Below are 20,662 nucleotides of genomic sequence, written 5' to 3'. Positions count from 1 at the left end.
TCTCTGATTGTAGTTAGGAAGATATCGAATATAGATAATAACTGTTTAGGGGCTAGCTCCACGGGGTTTAGAAATACCCTGGCCGACCTTCCCTTCCAATCCAGGCATATGCTAAATCACCGCATCTAGGTTATTTTTTTTCACCATCCTCGAAGTGATTGGAAAGGTAGTCTAGAAGGGGGCCGTCTCTTAGTCCATCAGAAACCGGGTGGCGGTTAGTTAGTCTGAGGTGGTAGCTGGTGAAGTGAATGTAAATTTTATTGGCACAGTAAATAATCCGAGTTTATAGCTGTTATCGGAAGTCCAAAAGTTTGCTTCCAGTAGACTAGATAAAATAGTTACCTTGTACATCCTGCGAAGTCGCCACAGTAGCCTCTACCTGCCATCAGTGTTTTCCACCGTAAATCATGGGAAACGGGGGCTGTGCACAATTGGTATCCAGAAACAACTTTTTAGCTCTCTTCGGTGATTACATTATTTGACGTGCAGTCTCTGTTCTCCTGTTCTTCCTCCCTTTCTTGTCTTCCCTTCCCATTCCTAGGGCTTGCTTTCTTCGGATTCAGAGCTTGCCCTTGGTTTTCCCAAAGAATGTGAGACTACTGTCTGATGTCAGGCCCAGGTCTGGTCATCTGTTTGTCCTCTTTATTCATGGGAGGTTTGACTAGTCCCAATCTAACATTCTGTGGCAAAACGATCAAGTGCGCCAACACCACGTGAGTTGTGGAAGCCCAAGATTTTGACCGATACGTCGATAGCCTGTATACAAGCGCTTAGTACAGTGCTCTGCACACGGTAAGCGCTCAATAAATACAATTGAATAAATGAATAAAAACTTGCCCGTGTCCCCTGCAAGCTCAACAGGCCCAGAAAACGTCCTCATTTCTATTTCAGAAGCCTCAGGGGTGGGGAGGCAGTATTTTCTTTTAGCTTTCAGGAGATCCCAAAGAAATAACTAAAGCCCCAAATATCTCTCCTCCTTACCTCATTGCATCCCCCCCTCTTTTTTTTTTAATTTTAGAAGGTGGTGTTAAGCCCTTATTATGTACCAGGCATTGTTCTAAGCGGGGTAGGTACCAGCTAATCAGGTTGAGTACAGTCCTTGTCCCACGTGGGGCCCACAGTCTTGATCCCCATTTACGGATGAGGGAACAAAGGCCCCATGAAGTGAAGTGACTTGTCTAAGGTCACACAGCAGCCAAGTGGCGGAGCCGAGATTAAAATCCATTTCCTCCGAGTACCAGGCCTACGGTCTTTCCACTAGGACATGCTGCATCTCCTACTATGGATTTTTCCTTTTAAGGGACCCATGGACCTTCTTAAGGCAGTTAAATGCATTTTAAAAGTCAGTACAGGCAGGTGACTTACACACCTGGTGAGGAAAGGAGAAAGATAACCGGAGGTTAAGGAAGAGGGGTAACTGGTTGGAGATGGGCGTGTGGGTGTTCCCTGAGAGCCTGAACAAGAGGAGTGGTGGGAGGGGGCGGTGATGCGAGGATGGGGTGCACCCCAGCCGCAATCTGGCTAGGACCCAAACTTTGGGGCCCACAAAGTGCCTTGAGCTCACCAAAGGCTGTACTGTGGACGGTTTCCCCAGTACCTAACTCTCCCCCCGCCATTTTATAATGGTATATGTCAAGTGTTTACCATGTGCTACATGCTGTACTAAGCACTAGTGTATCAGTCAGTGTACTTATTGAGAGCTTACTGTGTAGAGCACTGTACTATGCGCTTGGGAGAGTACAGTACAGTGGAAGTAGCCGACATGTTCCCTGCCTGTAAGGAGCTGACAGTTTAGAGGGACTAGAGGGATAGATAGAGGTAATTAGACCGGATGCAGTCCCTGACCCACTTGGGGCTCATGGTCTAAATGGGAGAAAGGACAGGTATTTTTACCTCTGGTTTACAGAGGAGGAAAAAGACTTGCCTAAGGTCAGGCCGGTCCGTGGCAGAGCTGGGATTAGAACCCGGATCCTCTGCCTCCCAGAGGAGTCAGAGGCCACACTGCTTTTCACTAGACCACGCTGCTTCTCTCACGACCCGAATTGCTGCTCCACAAAATTACAGGGACTTCAAAAAGCAGTGCAAAGTCAGTAATAATAATGATGGCATTTAAGTGCTTTCTGTGTGCCACGCACTGTTTTAAGCACTGGGGTAGATACAAGGTGATCTGGTTGTCCCATGTGGGGCTCACAGTCTCAATCCCAATTTTGCAGATGAGGTCACCGAGGCCCAGAGAAGTGAAGCGACTTGCTCAGGATCACACAGCAGACAAGTGGCGGAGCCGGGATTAGAACCCACGTCCTCTGACTCCCAAGCCTGTGCTCTCTCCACTAAGCCACACCAGTACAGAGCAAGCCTCCAGAAATATTGTAGAGTGTTGGTAATAATAATAATAATGATGGTGTTGGTTAAGCACGGACTATGTGCCAAGCACTGTTCCAAGCGCTGGGGTAGGTAGAAGGTGATCAGGTTGTCCCACGTGGGGCTCCCAGTCTCAGTCCCCCATTTTGCAGATGAGGTCACCGAGGCTCAGAGAAGCGAAGTGACTTGCCCAGGGTCACAGAGCAGACAAGTGGCAGAGGAGGGATTAGAACCCACGACCTCTGCCTCCCAAGCCTGGACTCTTACCACTAGGCCATGCTGCTCCCACAGCTCGGTTATCACTGAGAAGTAGCTGGGGGAGGACGTGCTTATTCAGAGCCTGATACCTGTTCAGTTGGAATGGTCAGACTCGTCTTAGAACAGAGAAAGAGGATTCAGATATGAGATCCTGTATCGCCATCTCTCCCCACGTCATCAAGTGCTCTTTCCTATGTCCGACTACTCATCCCAGCGCTTAGTATAGTGCCGGGCACTTAACAAATACCATAATTAATGGAGGAAGATGTGTTCACGGGAGAAGTGCTGCTGGCATCTCGGCACAGTTTCCTAATCTGTGCCGGACTCCTCTTTATGGGCAGGGGCTGTGTCGCATTGTACTCTCCCAAGCGTTTAGTACAGCGCAGTGCACACAGTAAGCAATCAATAAGTATGACTGAAGAAATGAATGTACTGGCCATTCTGGGCCACGCACGTAACTGAGCCAGCAGCAGGTCGACCCCGCCGAGCCCGAGCGGGAGTTTTCTGAGAAGGTTCTGTGGCTTCCGTCTTTTGGTTTATTGCCAAGTAACAGTAGTAAGTACTAATATTAGTTACGACTGTGGCATAGAGAAGCAGTGTGGTCTAGTGGATAGAGCATGGGCTTGGGAATCAGAAGGACCTGGGTTCTAATTCTGGCTCCGCCACTTGTCTGCTGAGTGACCTCGGGTAAGTCACTTCACTTCTCTGTACCTCAGTTACCTCATCTGTAAAATGGTGATTGACTGTGAGCCTCACATGGGACAGGGAGTGTGTCCAATTTGATTTGCTTGTGTCCATCTCAGTGCTTAGTTCAGTGCCTGGCACTTAGTAAGTGCTTAACAGATACCATTTTAAGAAAAAAAAAGTGATTGGGTTAGATGTGTTTAAGCAGAACAGACACGGTCCCTGTCCCACATGAGACTTACATTCTAAGTTGGAGGGAGAGCAGGTCCTGAGTCCCCATTTTGCAGGTGAGGAAACTGAGGCCCAGATCAGTTAAATGACTTGCCCAAGATCACCCAGCAGGCAAGAGGCATTGCTGGAGTTTGACCTCAGCTCCTCCAAAACTCAAGTCTGTGCTCTTTCCCTTAGGTCATCCTGCCAGGTACCTATATAATGACTACGGGGCAGTAGTGATCAGTCATTCAAATCAATTGTATTTATTGAGCACTTACTATGTGCAGAGCACTGTGATGAGCGCTCGGGAGAGCACAGTAAAACCGAATTGGGAGGCACGTTTCCTGCCTACAGGTGAGCTTACAGTCTAGAGGGAGAGATTATTAAGTGCTTACTCTGTGCAGAGCACTGAACTAAATACTGAGGAGGACTCACCAGGTGAGAGTTAGACCAGGGCCCCGGCCCTCCCTTAGGCGCTCAAGAGGTAGAAGAGGAGGTGGAACGGTTCCCTTCAGAAGGCCGGGGCAGCACCGGTCTGTGCCCTCTCCCGGGGCCGCAAGCTGTGTGGCCCGTCCGCGGTGGGGTGTAGGGGAGACGTCTAGCTTGTGGCAAGACAAGCTGAGTGGAGTCTCCTAAAATGGGCAAGAGGCCTTCCCCGTTGGAGCCTCCTTTTTCCCTCTGGCTCCCTCTCCCTTCTGTGACATCTGTTCACTTGAATCTGTGCCCTTTGGGCATTTGACTGTAAGCTCATTATGGGGAGGAAACTGCTAGTGCCTGCTGGTGCTTTTGTATTGTACTCTCTCCCAAGCGTCTAGTCCAGTGCTCTCCCCATAGTAAGCGCTCAATAAATGCCACTGATATTAGACTGACTGAGGGAAATGTGCGGGCAGAAAACCAGGGAGGTGTAAGAGAGGAAGGGGGAAGCTGATCAAGTGCTTTAAACCCCATGAGTAGGAGTTTCTGTTTGATGCGGAGGTGGAGGGGCAACTACTGGAGGTTCTTGAGGAGAGCGGGGAGCGGACTGAACGGTTTTGTAGAAAAATGATCCGGGCAGCAGAATGAAGTATGGACCGAAGCGGGGAGAGGTGGGAGGCAGGTAGGTCATCAAGGAGACCAATGCAGTAATTGAGGCGGGAGAGGATAAGAATTAACGTGGCAGCAGATCAGCTGGGGAGGGCAGATTTTCACAATTTTGTGAAGGTTGAACCGACGGGTTTTGGTGACAGATTGAATATGTGGGTTGGATGAGAGAGATCGACTCCAAAATGGGGATTAAGCCTGTGAGTCCCATGTGGGATGTGGACTGCGTCCTGCGTCCTGCTTAATTAGCTAAGCTACTTCAGCGCTTAGTGAAGTGCCTAGCGCACAGTAAGCGCTTTAATGAAATACCACTAAGGAAAGAGGAACTGAGTTGAGAACACCAAGGTTATAGGCTTGTGAAAGAGGATAGTGCTGCCGTCTACAGTGATGGGAAAGTTACGGCGAGATGAGGGTTTCGGTGGGAATATGAGGAGTTCTGTTTTGGACATGTTAAGTTTGAGGTGTTGGTGGGGCATCCACGTCGAGATAACCCGAAGGCAGGAGGAAATGTGAGACTGCAGAAGAGGCGAGAGATCAGAGCTGCAGATGGAGATTTGGGAATCATCTGCAGAGGTGATAGTGGAAGCCATGGGAGCAAGTGAGTGCTCCCAAAAAGTGGGTGTAGATAGAGAAGAGAAGGGGATCCGGAACTGAGCCTTGAAGTACTTCCAGTTAGTGGGTGAGAGGCAGAGGAGGAGCCTGAGAGAGAGAAACTGAGAATGAGCGGCCAGAGAGACAGGAGGAGAACCAGGAGAGGACAGTGTCAGCGAAGCCAACGTTGGATAGCGTTTCCCGGAGAAGGGAGAGGTCGGCAGTGTCACTATGAGTAGGAGTTTCTGTTTTTTATTTAAATCGGTTAAAAATAACAAAACAAGGACGTTTTATGAAATGCCAATTTTTGCCTGCTGTCGCTCCCCGTTCGGGGGGAACAGTGAGCATTTGACAAATAATCAAAAACGTATTGGGGGCTAAACAGTTCAAAGCTGGCTTTTAGAAACAGTGCTTACTAGGAAAAATTAATCTTAGTACATTCCAAAAGCCAGGGTTTATCTTGCACACATACTGTAGTTATCGATCCTTTCGCCTGATGGCAGAAGCGATCAGTCAATCAATCAAAGCTGTTCATTGAGCACATACTGTGTGCCGAGCACTCTACTAAGTGAGCTTATCCCAGCCCCGGTCTCAGGTTTCCACTATTACTCCCCCCCGGCCCCCACTTTCCAAAGCTCCCGTCCGTTGCCTGGATTTGCCCCCTCTGGGGCAGTACCCTTCCCTCTCCTCCCTTTCCCATGACCCTCCATCCTCCCCCATTCCAGCCACCCCCTCTTTGACAGTTAAGCTTCTTTTAGGCGGGGAACGGGTCGGCTAACTGTGTTGCATTGTACCCTCCCAAACCCTTAGTAAAGTACTCTACTCAAAGTAAGCGCTCCATAAATAAAGAAGCAGCGTGGCCCAGTGGAAAGAGCACGGGCCTGGGAGTCAGAAGACCTGGCTTCTCATCCCAGCTCCACCGCTCGTCTGCCGTGAGAACATAGGCAAGTCACTTCTCTGTGCCTCAGTTACCTTCTATTAATGTCTGTCTTCCCCTCTAGACTGTAAGCTAACTGTGGGTAGGGCATGTGTCTGTTATTGTTATACTGTACTCTCCCAAGCACTTAGTACAGTGCTCTGCACACAATCAGGGTTCAGTAAATACGATTGAATGAATACACTTCATTCGTATCTTCTCACGTGATTCCCGCGGCATGATGTCAATTTATAGAAGACGCTCTTCGAGCGGGCCGACCTCTAGTGCTCCCCATCATTGAGGCTGTTTGTATTGCTGCAAATAGTCCTTCAGTCTGAGTCATTTTCATTGACCTGGCCTCGGTGGCATCCACAAACCGAGCCCGACGTCCTGACAGCTGCCTGGCAAACCAAACCGTGACGAAACGCCCACTGGCTGTTGACTTTTGGAGCGGGAAGATGGCGTTCCTCTTTCCGATAGCACTGCTCTAATTTTGCCGTACAGCTCCTCGCTGGAGGCTTCATTCCCCAGGAAGCCGAAGGTCGGCCATGAAGGCTATTTCGAGTGCCATGTTTTCAGGTCTTTACTCCGTCAGGGACACGAGCCAAGAGCTTGCCAGGTAGGGGCTTGGCTTCATGCGTGGCTGCTCGGGGCTGGGTGGCCTCGGGTTCTCTCCGCCGCGTGACGGTGCCACCAGAGAGATACCGTTGGGTTGGGTCGTAGCCGACAGACCATTACTCTCCCCCCCTTCGAAGCCTTATCGAAGCTACATCTCCTCCAAGAGGCCTTCCCAGACTAAACCCTCCTTTCCTCTTCTCCGTCTCCCTGACTTGCTCCCTTTATTTTTCCCCACTCCAGCGCCACAGCACTATGTACATATCTGTAATTTATTTATACTAATGTCTGTCTCCCCCTCTAGACGTGTCTGTTATGTGATTTGTATTCTCCCAATCGCGTAGTACGGTGCTCTGCTTACAGTAAGCGCTCAATCAATCGTATTGATTGTGCTATCGCCTGAGAGAGTACATTATAACGGGCACATTCCCCGCTTACATTGAGCTCAAGAAATACAGTTAATCGACTGATTAATTGGGTCCCAGATGCCTCCAGGATGCTTCATTTGGTAAGCAGAAGATACTGCAGGAAATTCCCCATCTGGGCAGCTTTGGCCACAGGCTGTTGCGGGGTGGGAGCGGAAAAGCGTGAGAGCTTCTTGGTACCATGGAGCCAGAGATTCCAACCACCCTTGCGGTAGCAAGGAGCATTCACCTGGCTCAGTGGAGAACAGCCTCTCACAATCGCTTAAAGAATCAATGGTATTTATTGAATGCTTACTCTGTGCAGGGTACTTCACTAAATGCGCTTGTAAACGTACCCTACGGTAGGGTTGGTAGATGTGATCCCTGCCCGCAAGGAGTGTAGAATCTAGTAATAATAATAATTGTGGTGCTTGTTAAGCATGTACTCTGTGCCAGGCACTGTAACTAAGCGATGGGGTAGACAGAAGCAAATTGGGTTGGGCCTAGTCCCTGCCTCATGTGGGGTTCACAGTCTCAATCCTCATTTTACAGGTGAGGTAACTGAGGCCCAGAGAAGAGAGGTGACTTGCCCAAGGCCACACAGCAGACAAGTGGCAGAGCCAAGATTCGAACCCAGGCTCTTCTGACTCCCAGGCCTGTGCTCTATCCAATAAGCCATGCTGCTTCTCTAGTATTTGTCAAGCGCTGTGTGCCAAGCACTGTTCTAAGCACCGAGATGGGTGCAAAATCATCAGATCCCCACATGAGGCTCACAGGCTAAGCAGAAGGGGGAACAGGTATTGAATCACCACTTTACAGATGAGGGATCTGAGGCCAGAGAAGTGAAGTGGCTTGCCCGAGGTCACATAGCAGGTTTCTGGCAGAGTCGGGGGAGAATCCAGTTCCTCTGACTCCCAGGCCTGGGCTTTTTCCTCTAGGCCACCCTGCAGCGGCCTACAGTCTCCAGCCTCAATTATTATGGTATTTGTTAAATGCTTACTGTGTGCCAGGTAATGTACAAAGCGCTGGGGAGGATACAAGCAACCGCATAGGGCTCACAGTCTTAATCTCCATTTTATAGATGAGGGAACCGAGGCACAGAAAAGTGAACTGATTTGCCCAAGGTCACGCAGCAGACAAGAGATGGAAACGGGATTAGAACCTATGACCTTCTGACTCGCGGGCCCATGCTCTATCCACTAAGCCATGCTGCTTCCCAAGATGTTCTTGTCCCTCTCAGGAAGCATGATCACTCTGCTATTTTTAATATTAATGTTATTATTATTAGATATTATTGTACTTGCTAAGTGTTCACTATGCGCCAAGCACTGTTCTAAGCTTTGGAGGTAGTCCAAGATAAGCAGGCTGGTCACAGTCCCTGTCCCATGTGGCACTCTCACTCTTAATCCCCATTTTACATATGACATAACTGAGGCCCAGAGAATTTAAGTGACTTGCCCGTGGTCACCCAGCGGACATGGGACAGAGCTGGGATTAGAACCCAGGTCCTTCTTACCCCCAGGCCTGTTTGAGCACGTGGTCAGTGACGATGGCTGTAGGCCTCTGCCCGCCCGACCATGAAGTGAAACTTTCATAACCAGCTGGAACTACGTTAAAGCAGCCACATGACCAAAATTTAAACACAAAATGTTTGCTGCTCACCCAGCCCTGCCCGTTTCTCAGCCACTGGAGGTAGAGGGTGTGGCCCAGAGCAGAGCACAGGAAGAGAAAGCGTGTGGAGCATTAGACTTCCCAGCCAAGAAAATACTTACTTGGAGCCAATTGCAGGAACCGGATGGTACTAACTCTACTGTGCTCTCTCGAACAAGCAGTGCGTGGTATATATTAAGCACTTACTATGTGCAGAGCACCTTACAACAGAATTAGCCAGCACGCCCCCCCCGCCCAGTGTGAGTTTACAGTCTACAAGTAAGTCCTCAAAAAATACTGCTGACTGATGAAGGTGGTGGAATGGAATACAGGTGGCAATATAGGACATTAAGGAAGCAAGGAAGGTTTGACTCCTTGTCAGGTTTCCAAAAAGTACTGGGGACTCTCCGACTTTCCCAGAAACTGCCATTCTCCTGCATCGTGTCTACTCTCTCCCCTATCCATATTCTATTTGAATGTCAGCTTACCCTTGCAGACTGTAAGTTCCTCGTGGACGGGGATCACGTCTACCAACTGTTGTTATTTGGTACTCTCCCAACCACTTAGTACAGTGTTTTACACCCAGTAAGCACTCAATAAATTCCAGTGATTGACAGGTACTTGATCCAAACAGCCGACTGGCAGTGCTGCCGAATGGTGGACATCCCATGTCCCTCCCTTTCCTCGGTGCTTGGTTTGTCTGCCTTTGTATCCTTATTAGCCTCCAGACTCTGTCTTACACCTACAATTTTAACCTATTTATACCTCAATCGATGCCTATCACACCCCTCCTTAGAAATATCCAGTGGCTCCCCGCTGCTTCTTGCAGAAAATAAAAACTCCCTCTTCATCTGTAAAATGAAGATTCAGTACCTTCCTACTTCACCTACGAGCCCCATGTAGCACCTGTTCATCATTATCTACCCCAGTGTTTAGCCCAGAGCTTGGCATATAGTAAGCGCTTAACACATATTTTTTAATGGTATTTGTGACGTGCTTACTATGTGCCAGGCACTGTACTAAGCGCTGGGGTAGATGTAAGTTCATCAATTTGCACGCAGCGTATGTCTCACCTGGGACTCACGGACTTAACCCCATTTTACAGATGAGGTGACCTAGACCCAGAGAAGTGAATTGACTTGCCCAAGGTCATACAGCAGGCAAGCTTGGGAAAGTTCAATGCAGCAGAATTGGGAGGTGCTTTCCCTGCCCACAGCGAGAAAAGAAATGCCTTAATTATTACCGGTTTCTGAAGTCTACAAGCGTATGAGCTCCCTTAGAGAACGAGCTTAGAGCAAGAGCGTTAGGGAGTCCCAGACCTAAGCCGTTCAGGCTATCCCGTCGGGACGAGAAGTGGAAGAAGAGCATGTGAACGACAGACACTGAGGTAAGAGGAGAACTGTGTCAGCATAGCCGTGGCCTGAAAGGATTTCAGAAAGGAGGGGATGGCCTTTAGTGTCATAGGTGGCCGAGAGGTCAAGGAGGATCAGGACAGAGTAGAGACCGTTGGATTTGGTTGGCTACGAAGGAGCCGTCGCAGACTTTGGAGAGTGTTGTCTCAGGGGAGCGGAAACCTGACTGTAGTGGGTATAAAAGAAAGTAGAGAGAAAGTGAAGGCGGAGGGGGTAAACAACCCACTCAGGAAATTTGGGCAGGTAGAGGGTCAGGGATATGGGGTGAGGATAGTGCAGTTGTGGGGATTCAGAGAAGTTTTTTTTTATTATTGGGTAGGTGGGAGCATATTCGACTCCGCAGGGGTGATGAAAGAGTGATGAGGAAGGAGAGGAGGGTGAGACCAAATGTTTATAGGAAATGGGATGAGGCCAGAAGTCCAGGAAGAGGGGGTAGATTTGTAGTGGGCAGGGAACATCACTGTTTATTGTTGTACTTTCCCGAGAGCTTAGTACGGTTCTCTGCACGCTGTAAGAGCTTAATAAATACGACTGAATGAATGAATGAATGAGGGCTGGTAGGAGACCTCTTCTTGAGAAAGAGAAGGTAATAATAATAATAATAATGTCGGTATTTGTTAAGCGCTTACTATGTGCCGAGCACTGTTCTAAGCGCTGGGGTAGACATAGGGGAATCAGGTTGTCCCACGTGGGGCTCACAGTCTTAATCCCCATTTTACGGATGAGGGAACTGAGGCACAGAGAAGTTAAGTGACTTGCCCACAGTCACACAGCCGACAAGTGGCAGAGCTGGGATTCGAACTCATGAGCCCTGACTCCAAAGCCCGTGCTCTTTCCACTGAGCCACGCTGCTTCTCTAAGGTAGAAGATTGGTAGGGGAGCAGTGGAGTGACTTTACAAAATTCACATCTAATGCTCTCCATTTTCTCAAAACAACAGTTGGGGAGGTGACCAGGCGTTAGGGAAGGTGGTGGAGATAGCAGGGGGGCTTCAGGAGGGAGTTAATAGTTGGTGGGGGTTGGGGCCACGAGGGTCAATGAAGGAGGAAGAGAAAGATTATGAGAATTGGCAGTTGTTGCTCCCTGCTCGTTGGTAGATAGCTCCAGGTGGCTGAGGGGAGTCTTGCAGCTCTAGGCACCCTGAAGCCTAGGCGGAAGGGGCTGTGGCTTAGTTCATGTTTTCCGCCCCTCTCAAATTGCACCCCGTAACTGTGCCTTGCTCTCGACTCTGGTGCCTTGGATCGTTCGTTCGCTCGCACCTTTCTCCCTCAGCTTAGCCAAACAAGAACTGGGACCTCCTTAAGTGCCATCTCCTCTGTGGGGCTTTCCTTGGTCAGTTCCTTCCTCCTCACCTCAAACCTCCCCATTATGGTAATGATAATGATTGTAGTGCTTGTTAAGCGCTGACTATGTACTAAGTGCTGGGATAGGTACATAGGGGGTCAAAGTAGGAGAGTGAACAGTTCTGGAATCCCCATTTTGCAGGTGAGGGAACTGAGGCACAGCTGGTATGTGGCGGATCTGGGATTAGAACCCGGCTCTGTGCTCTTTCCACTAGGCCACCCTGCTTCCCCATACTATCTCATTAGTTTCCCAGAACACTCTTCTTTAACTCTATATTGATTTTTTTTATGGTATTCATTAAGCACTTACTAAATGCCAGGCACTGTAATTGAGCACTGATTATTTATTCAGTCATGCTCCTTTTATTTACCCTCTGGCTCGAAACAGTTGTGTTCTTGAGTGCGTGCCTTGCATTAGAATATAGGCCCCTACTTTTTCCTGTTTTGGTATGTTTTCCAAGTAGGCATTCCCATCAACGTTGTTGATCTGAATCCCCTGGGTCAAATACTAAGTTAGTTCAGAAAGGGATATGCAGGACCCGTCTGGTTAGTCTCTCCCAGCCTTCCTCCACTCCTCTTCTCCCCACTTAGGGTAGACCTGTTGATTTGGAGGTGGGAAAGGGATTAATTTAATTACGGCATTTAAGCGCTTAACTATGTGCCAGGCACTGTGCTAAGCGCTGGGGTGGATACAAGCAGATAGAGTTGGACAAAGTCCCTTGTCCCACATGGGGCTCACAGTCTCAATCCCCATTTTACAGATGAGGTAACTGAGGCCCCATCTTACAGATGAGGTGACTGAGGCCCAGAGAAGTGAAGTGACTTTCCCAAGGTCACACAGCAGACAAGTGGCAGAGTCAGAATTAGAACCCATGACCTTCCGACTTCCAGGCCCATGCTCTATCCATTACGCCATGCTGCTTCTCTTAAGGGATGGTGGGGAGAAAGCTCCAAGGGGTTGAAAATAATGTTGGTATTTAAGCGCTTACTACATGCAGAGCACTGTTCTAAGCGCTGGGGTAGATACAGGGTAATCAGGTTGTCCCTTGTGAGGCTCACAGTCTTCATCCCCATTTTACAGATGAGGTACCTGAGGCACAGAGAAGTGAAGTGACTTGCCCGCAGTCACACAGCTGCCAAGTGGCAGAGCCGGGATTCGAACCCATGACCTCTGACTCCCAGGCCCGGGCTCTTTCCACTGAGCCACGCTAAGTCTCAACCCCAGCCTTCTTGACCCCGCCTCCAGTCAGCACTGAACATTTTGACTCTGCTCAAAAACCTATGTCCTCTTTAAGCCCCCACTCCTTCCATCTTCCCACAGAAGCGTTTTGATTGTGTTACAAATTTGCCTGACCAGTTTGGAAATACCATTTACCACTTCCAGATCGAACTAGAGCAGCTTTCCGCTTCAGCCAGCGGTACCTTGGTTGTGCCGGATCTGATCTGATGTCCTGTCGGAGCATTTCCAGGTTGACAGCTCGCGGCCGAGAGATGCAGAAGCATGGTCTAGTGGAAAGAGCACGGGCCTGGGAATCCAAGGATGTGGGTTCTAATTCTAGCGCTGCCTCATGTCTGCTGTATGACCTTGGGCAGGTCATTTCACTTCTGTCCCTCAGTTCCCTCATCTGTAAAATGGGAATTAAGCTGGGAGCCCCATACGGGACAGGGACTGCGCCCAACCTGATTACCTTGGATCTACCCCGGGGCTTAGAACAGTGCGTGGCACAAAGTAAGCGCTTAACCAATATCACAATTAATATTATTATTGTAGATATCAGGTACTTGAAAGCACAAGCTTAAACCTCTTCAATTCCAAGCTCCAGCTTTTCCAAAGGAATTTTTCCAGGGGAGGCAACAGTGACCACCTTAATCTCCTCTTAACTCTTCATTACCGATGAGATGAAATTTCTCTTTTCCCTTTTTTATTGTCTAGTTCAGAAGTAGGTGCTGAAAATACAGCTCACCTCCTGTGAACTTAGAAGGGAGCTTTGTAGTGCCTTCGTGTTTGGCCACTTGGACTTGTTTCACCAACCAGAGATGTTGGAACCTTAAATGTCCGCCACCCCCCTCAGTCAATCAGTCGGTCGCGTTTATTTTTCAATTTATTATGGTGTCTGTTAAGCACTTACTATATTCCAGGCCCTGAACTAAGCACTGAAGTAGATACAAGATCATCAGGTTGGACACAGTCCATGTGCCACGTGGGTCTCAGGCTTAACCCCCCCCCATTTTATAGTTGAAGAAACTGAGGCCCAGCGAAGTGATTTGCCCAAAGGTCCCACAGCGGACAAGGGGTGAAGCCTGGACTAGAACCCACATCCTTCTGACTCTCAGGCCAGTGTTTTATCCATTAGGCCATGCTGCTTCTCATCCTGCACTAATCTCCTGGGAGGGTACAATATAACTGAATTGGTAGTCACGGTCCCTGCCCACAGTGAGCATACAGTCTAGAGAACTTTGTCCCTTTGCTAAATTCAGCATGGGGAATTGCGAATAGAACTGAAATGTCTGGCAACCTGGAGTCTGTTTTCAGCCCTATTCGAGATACTTCTCGTCTCCCTATAGCCGAGGGACGTTGGTTACGCTGTTTGAAATGACGATTCTGAAGCGCTTTAGGTTCCTTGGAAGAAGGGACATGGTAATAAAGTATTTATCATATCTGGAACTGCCCTTAGAGTCAACACTGTTAAATTATTTTTTTGTGCTGTGGGAAATAGTTTATTCTTTTTTCTTATCAGTGATTGGCTTATTCACTGAAGCATGTGATTAACTTTATTGCATAGTTACAAATGCCAGCAAGTATTAAAACTATTTAAATTCAGAAGGGAATGTGAAGACTGTAATGCGAATCCCACAGGTTGACACTTTCTACTGCGAAGTGGTTCTTTTTCATTTCACCTGTACTTATCATTTCCTCTTGTGTCCCCTTTCAATTAAGATTTCCGAATTAGATGAACAAATCACACAAGATCGGGGCAGGCCTAACTAGATCTTTCCCATCTCTCTTCTCTGGTCCTACGGTGTGCGTGTTCTGTTTGGTTTTTTTGAACCTCTGTAATGGTATGACTGGTTTTGCTGGCTCTGTTTGGGGTCCCCTTCTCCCCTCACTTTTACACACATTTCCGTGGGGGGTTCATCTGCTCCCATGGCTTCAATGTACCCTGATCTGTGTGGTTGACTCCCAAATCTGCCTCCCTAACTACAGTCTCCTTCCACTGCAATTTCCCATTTCTTGCTGCCTCCAGGACATTTCTCCTTGGAGGTCTTGGCTGCACCTCAAGCTGTGTCCAAAATTGAAGTCGTTTTCCCTCCCAAATACTCTCCTCCACCTCACTTTTCCATGCCAGTCGACAGTGCCATCCCTGTCCCTATCAGTGAAGCATGCAATCCCTTGGCCTGATCTATTTTAGCCCTCAGATTTGATCTGCCCCCAAATTCTTTCAGGTTTTCCTTCACAACATTCCTAGGCGCCATCCCTTCTTCTCCATCCACATGGCCATTGTGCTGGTCCTGCTCCTTGTCATATCCCAGCTTGACTCTGGTGTCAGCCTCCTTACTAGTCTCCCAGCCTCCAACCTCGCCCCTCTCCAGGCCATACTTCAGTATTGCTCCGGTCTAAAAATGTCATTTGGTATGTCTCCCCATTTCTCCCAAACCTCAGTTATCCATTCTGAACATTGGCTAGTTAGTTGTCTTCCTCACCACCAACCTCCCTGGACCCCATTTATTGGCCAGCTTTGAACATCAAAACAAATCAGTGCAGTGTCAGGCCATTGGTCCACGTGGCCCAGGAGTCTGTTTTTCCTACATCCACCTCATGATTAGGGGTGAACGTCTAACGTCCGTAACTTCTCTCTAATACGTTTTGTCCAGATACTGTGTGACCTGTTGGATTTCTGCCTGCGTAACAGTTTGATCTGCATCTTAGAGGCCAATTTTTAAAATTATCATTATCATCATCATTATTCTCCTCCCCCTCTAGATTGTAAGGACGTTGTGGGCAGGGAACGTCGTCTACCAATTTTTTTTATGTTCTCCCAAGAATTTAGTATAGCGCCCTGCACGCGGTAAATGCTCAATATATGCTATTGATGGATTTGAATCCTTTTTCCACTCCTGTTCATTCAGTCGTATTTATTGAACGCTTGCTGTTTGCAGAACACTGTACTAAGCACTTGGGAAAGTACAATGCAATAATAGTGACAATGCCTGCCCACAGCGAACTTATAGAGGAGGGGAGACAGACGTCGATACAAATCAGTAAAATTACAGATAGGTGCATAAGCACTTTGTGGTTGGGACAGAGGAAGCAGCGTGGCGCAGTGGAAAGAGCACGGGCTTTGGAGTCAGGGCTCATGAGTTCGAATCCCAGATCTGCCACTTGTCAGCTGTGTGACTGTGGGCAAGTCACTTAACTTCTCTGTGCCTCAGTTCCCTCATCTGTAAAATGGGGATTAAGATTGTGAGCCCCATGTGGGACAACCTGATTCCCCTCTGTTTACCCCAGCGCTTAGAACAGTGCTCGGCACATAGTAAGCGCTTAACAAATACCAACATTAGGAAGAGCAAAGGGAGCAAGTCAGGGTGACTCAGAAGGGAGTGGGAGATGAGGAAAAATGGGTTTAGTCTAGGAAGGCCTCTTGGAGGAGATGGGCTTTCAATAAGGCTATAAAAGCGGGGAGAGTATCTGTCGGATTAGAGGGGGAGCATTCCAGGCCAGAGGCAGTGGATGGGAAAGACAGTAAGCTTGTTGTGGGCAGAGAATGTATCTGTTTTTATATTGGCCTCTCCCAAGTGCTTTGTATAGTGCTGTGCACACAGTAAGTGCTCACTAAGTGTGAGTGAATGAATGAAAAAGGGAGTTCATCACTTCCTTGCTGAGCCCTTCAGGCCCTATGCTGAGTAGGACATGGTTGCCTTCCCCTTGTCCCTTACACACATGTACCCAGGGCAAAGCCTTGAGGAGGGAGATTGGCACTGCAAAAGCAGACCCTGGACCAGAGTGGGGGCCATTTGGATGGAGAGGGAAGAGAGGTCCCAGGAAATGTTGTGAAGGAAAAAAAAGTAGGATTCAGCAACAGATGAGTGACGAGAATTGAAAAGGCGAGGAATCGAGGCCATTACCAAGGATGTGGTTTCTTGAGTCTCCTTTGGACCTGCTTACACGTTCCCCTGTTGACAGACAGCATTTTTAACCTTTTCCACAGTTAGCTGGGCCATCTCAGGTAGTCCCTGTACTCTAACCAGGTACTGTCTGGCTGAGAGGCAAGATGGAGGGACAGAAGTGCGTAAAATATTGTTGAGGAAGGCTACAACTTATTACCCAGTGAGTTGCCAGGGCTGTGGCAAACTTAAGGAACATTTTGGGGGGGGAGGGTGGGGGAGGCTTGGTTAGGTTGATTCCGCGAAGTTTTTCCTTGGGTAGCAAGCAGTTTCACAACTTTCAATTAAAAAATAAAAAAACCACCACAAGAAACCATCCCCAACTCCTTCGTTGCTGCTGCTCAAGGACGGCCGAGCCAAGTTGTGATTTCCCAGGCAATAAACAGTGCCCTCCATCTTTGAAAGCATTAAAATGTGTATACAGTTTTCAGCTAGTTGTTATGATTGCCCCTGAATTGGTTGCAATTTAAAGTGTCCGGGATCATAGAAAAACGGTTTTTAATTGCCGTTCTTTCAAGTTGTACAGTTTGTAACTTGGGATGCTTTATCATGGAAAGAAGCATAATTTTGGCATAAGCTTAATTCATTTAAACCAGAATGATCCAAAGGCATATGTAAGGATCTATAGACACCAGAGGGTTAATAGTGGGACATAGTCTATGGTTCCTCCACATATTTTTGGTGGCTGCAAAAAAAAAAAATCAGTGTGACTAATACCATCTTCACTTTCAGAGGTTGCTTAGGGGTGGTTATTTTCTCGAGTGGACCTTTTAAAGGCAACGTTAACGAGCCATAGATCCTGGGGCCTAAAATGGACTTGCCTTATTCATTTTAAGCAGAGAATATTACCAGCGAACATACAGTTGACTGTGTTGGCCAGCTGGTATTTTCATTTTCAGTGAAATCGCCTCAAAACTTTGCTTTCTGGCCTTATTCCTCTAGGTTCTGTTATCTAACAAGGCAGATGTTGGATTTTAAAAAGAGGCCGGGAAGAGCAATTCCAAAAAAACCAGTCTCATGTTAAAATGTAGTAAGCAGTTAAATCTCTGATCAAATGGTGTCCTCCAGCTTTCTTGTAAGATTTTTTTTACCTCGTAGACCGTTTTGGTAACTGTGGCAGAATCATTTTAGAAAATCTTTATATCCTCCATCCGTTCTCTCCTTTTTATTTTCCCGAGCTGATCGGGTTGAAGCGGCTGCGTTTTTCATTATTTATCACGAGACGGTCGTTCGGCCGAGCCCAAGGATCCAGCCGACTCCTGAATGAGAAAATAGGGCACCGCCGGCTTAATGCGACCAGGGCCCGGGGGTGGGGGATGGGGGGAGAGGATCCAAACAGCAGCAGGGGGAATTTCAGAATAAGCCTTTTTTGGTTAGCTTTTCTTCCGAGAAGAGAGCCTTTCAAACTGGGTAGCCAGTCGAATGGCCCTGGATCTGGGTAAATTTTTGACCGAGTCAATCTTCCAGAGAGCAGATGCACCGAGGGCCCCCTCGGCTCGTACCCCAAGCCCTGTCACCTGCAATGCAGTGTTGGCCATCTGCAGCTAGGTGGAGGAGGCTGGGTCCCCTTTCTCATTCCTAAGCCTCGCCGCACGCAGGAGAGGCGGCTCTCTGCCTGCAGCAGCGTGTGTGTGTTTGTGTGCGTCTGCGTTGCATATGTGAGGGTGGGTGCGTGCTGGCGCCCCTCTGCCAGGGAAGCAGGCTGGCGCTCGGGTTTGGATGGCTCTCTGTAAAACCGTGGGTCCATCTTCAGAGGTGCCTCTACCAATGGGAATCCGAGCTTCCTGCAGGTACGTTGGATTCATTTTTGCTGTAAAAAAAATCTCTCGGTCGAACAAGGAACCTCTGATTTTCCTGCATGGGCTCCTCCTCGGTGGAGTTCACAGGAGCCCCCTGCGTGCTAACGTGCGGACCTCGTCGCTTCCTCTCGCAAAGATGCTCGTACGGGATCGTAGAGCTCACTAGAGATCCAGATCTGGTGATTTGCAGGAGATAGAAACCGACTAGGAATGAAGAGATCAGAATAATTTCTTTGGCATGTGAGATGAACTCACGGCCAACAACTGACAGTAGGTGAGAACGTGGAGAAAGGTGTTTTGTTTTTTTAAGGTCCCGACGAGCTAATTTACCTAACTCTCTTGGCATTCTTTGCCAATAGCAGTCAGGGGCTCCGGGAACATACTTAGGCTCTTAAGGAGCCTGCTGCTCTTTCCAGAGATTTGGCAAGAACATGGAGGTGGGTGGAATTGGTTGGTTATGTGAGTGCTTGCTTTCCTGTTCAGAAAAACTTATTACTTGACCGCTTTGATATTGCCATGTAAGGATGATTGCGGGTCTAGTGTCTCCTACGGAAATTGGGAGGCCGTGATGCTCTGGCACTTGCCAGTGATTGTCTGGAAAGAAAAAATTGAATTCCAGTTGGAGAGGTTTTCGATGAGGACTTAGATCCTAAGATAGAGGTGTTCTCTGTTTTGAGAGCCCTTTCTAGGAGGATCGAGATCTCTTTGGGGCCCAGGATTTTGAGACCATCGAGTATGTTATCCCTTCAGTATATTTAATCCCCTTAGAAGGAGGGCACGTCACTCTTTGGGAATCCTTCAGAGAGTTTCTGATAACCTCTCAGCTGGAAAGTGTATGCGGGAGTTCCTGCCGTGGTATGAACTGCCGAAATAATACAAGGTCAAGAGCTCTCTAATTGAAAGATTCTCATCAGCAAACATGCTTTCTTCAGCACTCTTTATCCTAACAGAATTGAACCGCCTTGCTCTCACAGATCCTTTGTCGAAACCCCTGCGTCCAGTTGTGAGACAAAAACCGTGGTTTGGGGAGTACCCGTGTTAAAATAATTTGTTACAAAGCTGCGACTCACCGATGCTTACGACCCAGAGTGGTTGTTGCAATTTAAGACTTTCACACTCATTTTCGATGAGCTACGTGCGCTGAATTAGTCTAAAGCAAGTCCGTGTAGGGAAAAATTTAGGACCGATTAATAGTCCCTAGTTGACTTATTTAAATCCTCATCTTGGGTTCTTATGAACGTGGGGCAACCTTCGTAACAGAGCTTCTACTGTTCTGAACTTTGGCAGCGCTTAGCCAACACCCCATCGCCCACATGGAAGTCAGAGCTTGGCACAGTTTTAACAAATGAGTTATTGAAAAACAGCACTAACATGCGTCTAGATACATAGGGAAGGTAGGTGGATGAGCAAGAGAAATCTGCATTGCACTTTGGAAATCAAGAACTACGTCGTTTTCTCCGAGAACACCGGCAGCCATAAGATCACATCTTTCGATGGCCATTCTATTGCTTCTTTTCAAAGGGGTAAATAATTTATTTTTCCATGGGGCCTGGAGGCTCAGAGGAAATGGGAAATAAAATGTGTTTTTTTTTTTAACAGAAAAATGTTTCTCCCGTTCACGTTTCGGAAAATCAGATGTTTGTTTTTATCAAAAAAACCCACTGGATATGGCTTTACTTAGTTCCAGCTGTGATAGATCACTGACCTACCAAATGACACCTTAAATGAAACCAAATATAAGCAATAGAAATGTTAAAAACAGGTCATTATTCTTTATAAAGGGACTTTGAATTCTTAGTTTGACTGAGTACCTGCTGTGTGTGTATATAAGATTCCAAAGAATAAAATTGAGTTTGAAATTCCAAGTGGAATGAGGGATTAAATGATGAGTGATGTATTCTGCCATTTTAAAAATTGTGGATCGCTAATCGGTCTTTATAACAGCAGAGGGATGATGGGTTTGGGGCAGAAGGTCTATAATCCAGAAACCCCATCCAAATTTCATCATCTTTATCCATGTCCCTGGCCAAGTCTGACATCTGCCTTAAGAAATGAAAACCCGAATTAGCTCATGGGCTCCATCAGTCAATCGATCGTATTTAACGAGCGCTGACTGGGGACAGAGCACTATAGTAAGCACTTGGGAGTGTACAGTATAACGGTCAGTCCACACG

The 20,662-nt window shown here is 47.8% G+C and overlaps 1 protein-coding gene across 5 annotated transcripts in view; it reads left to right on the top strand.

Moving 5' to 3' along the window:
• SRPK1 (SRSF protein kinase 1) overlaps window positions 1-20,662 on the top strand; it is a 59,019-nt gene that overhangs the window by 960 nt on the left and 37,397 nt on the right. Inside the window, exon 1 of one of the 5 annotated variants that reach the window (XM_029068696.2) lies at window positions 18,375-18,479. The exons of 3 other annotated variants lie outside the window; for them this stretch is intronic. In XM_029068696.2, the coding sequence (XP_028924529.1) occupies window positions 18,409-18,479 (71 nt within the window). In that variant the 5' untranslated portion in view covers window positions 18,375-18,408. Of the gene's footprint in view, window positions 1-18,374; window positions 18,480-18,718; window positions 18,763-20,662 lie in introns of those variants that run through there. One more of the 5 variants, XM_029068697.2, reaches the window with a different exon arrangement.

Source organism: Ornithorhynchus anatinus, chromosome 7 (genome assembly GCF_004115215.2).
Source record: "Ornithorhynchus anatinus isolate Pmale09 chromosome 7, mOrnAna1.pri.v4, whole genome shotgun sequence".
In the NCBI taxonomy this organism is placed as follows: Eukaryota; Metazoa; Chordata; class Mammalia; order Monotremata; family Ornithorhynchidae; genus Ornithorhynchus; species Ornithorhynchus anatinus.
This window is presented reverse-complemented; position numbering and strand designations above follow the sequence as displayed.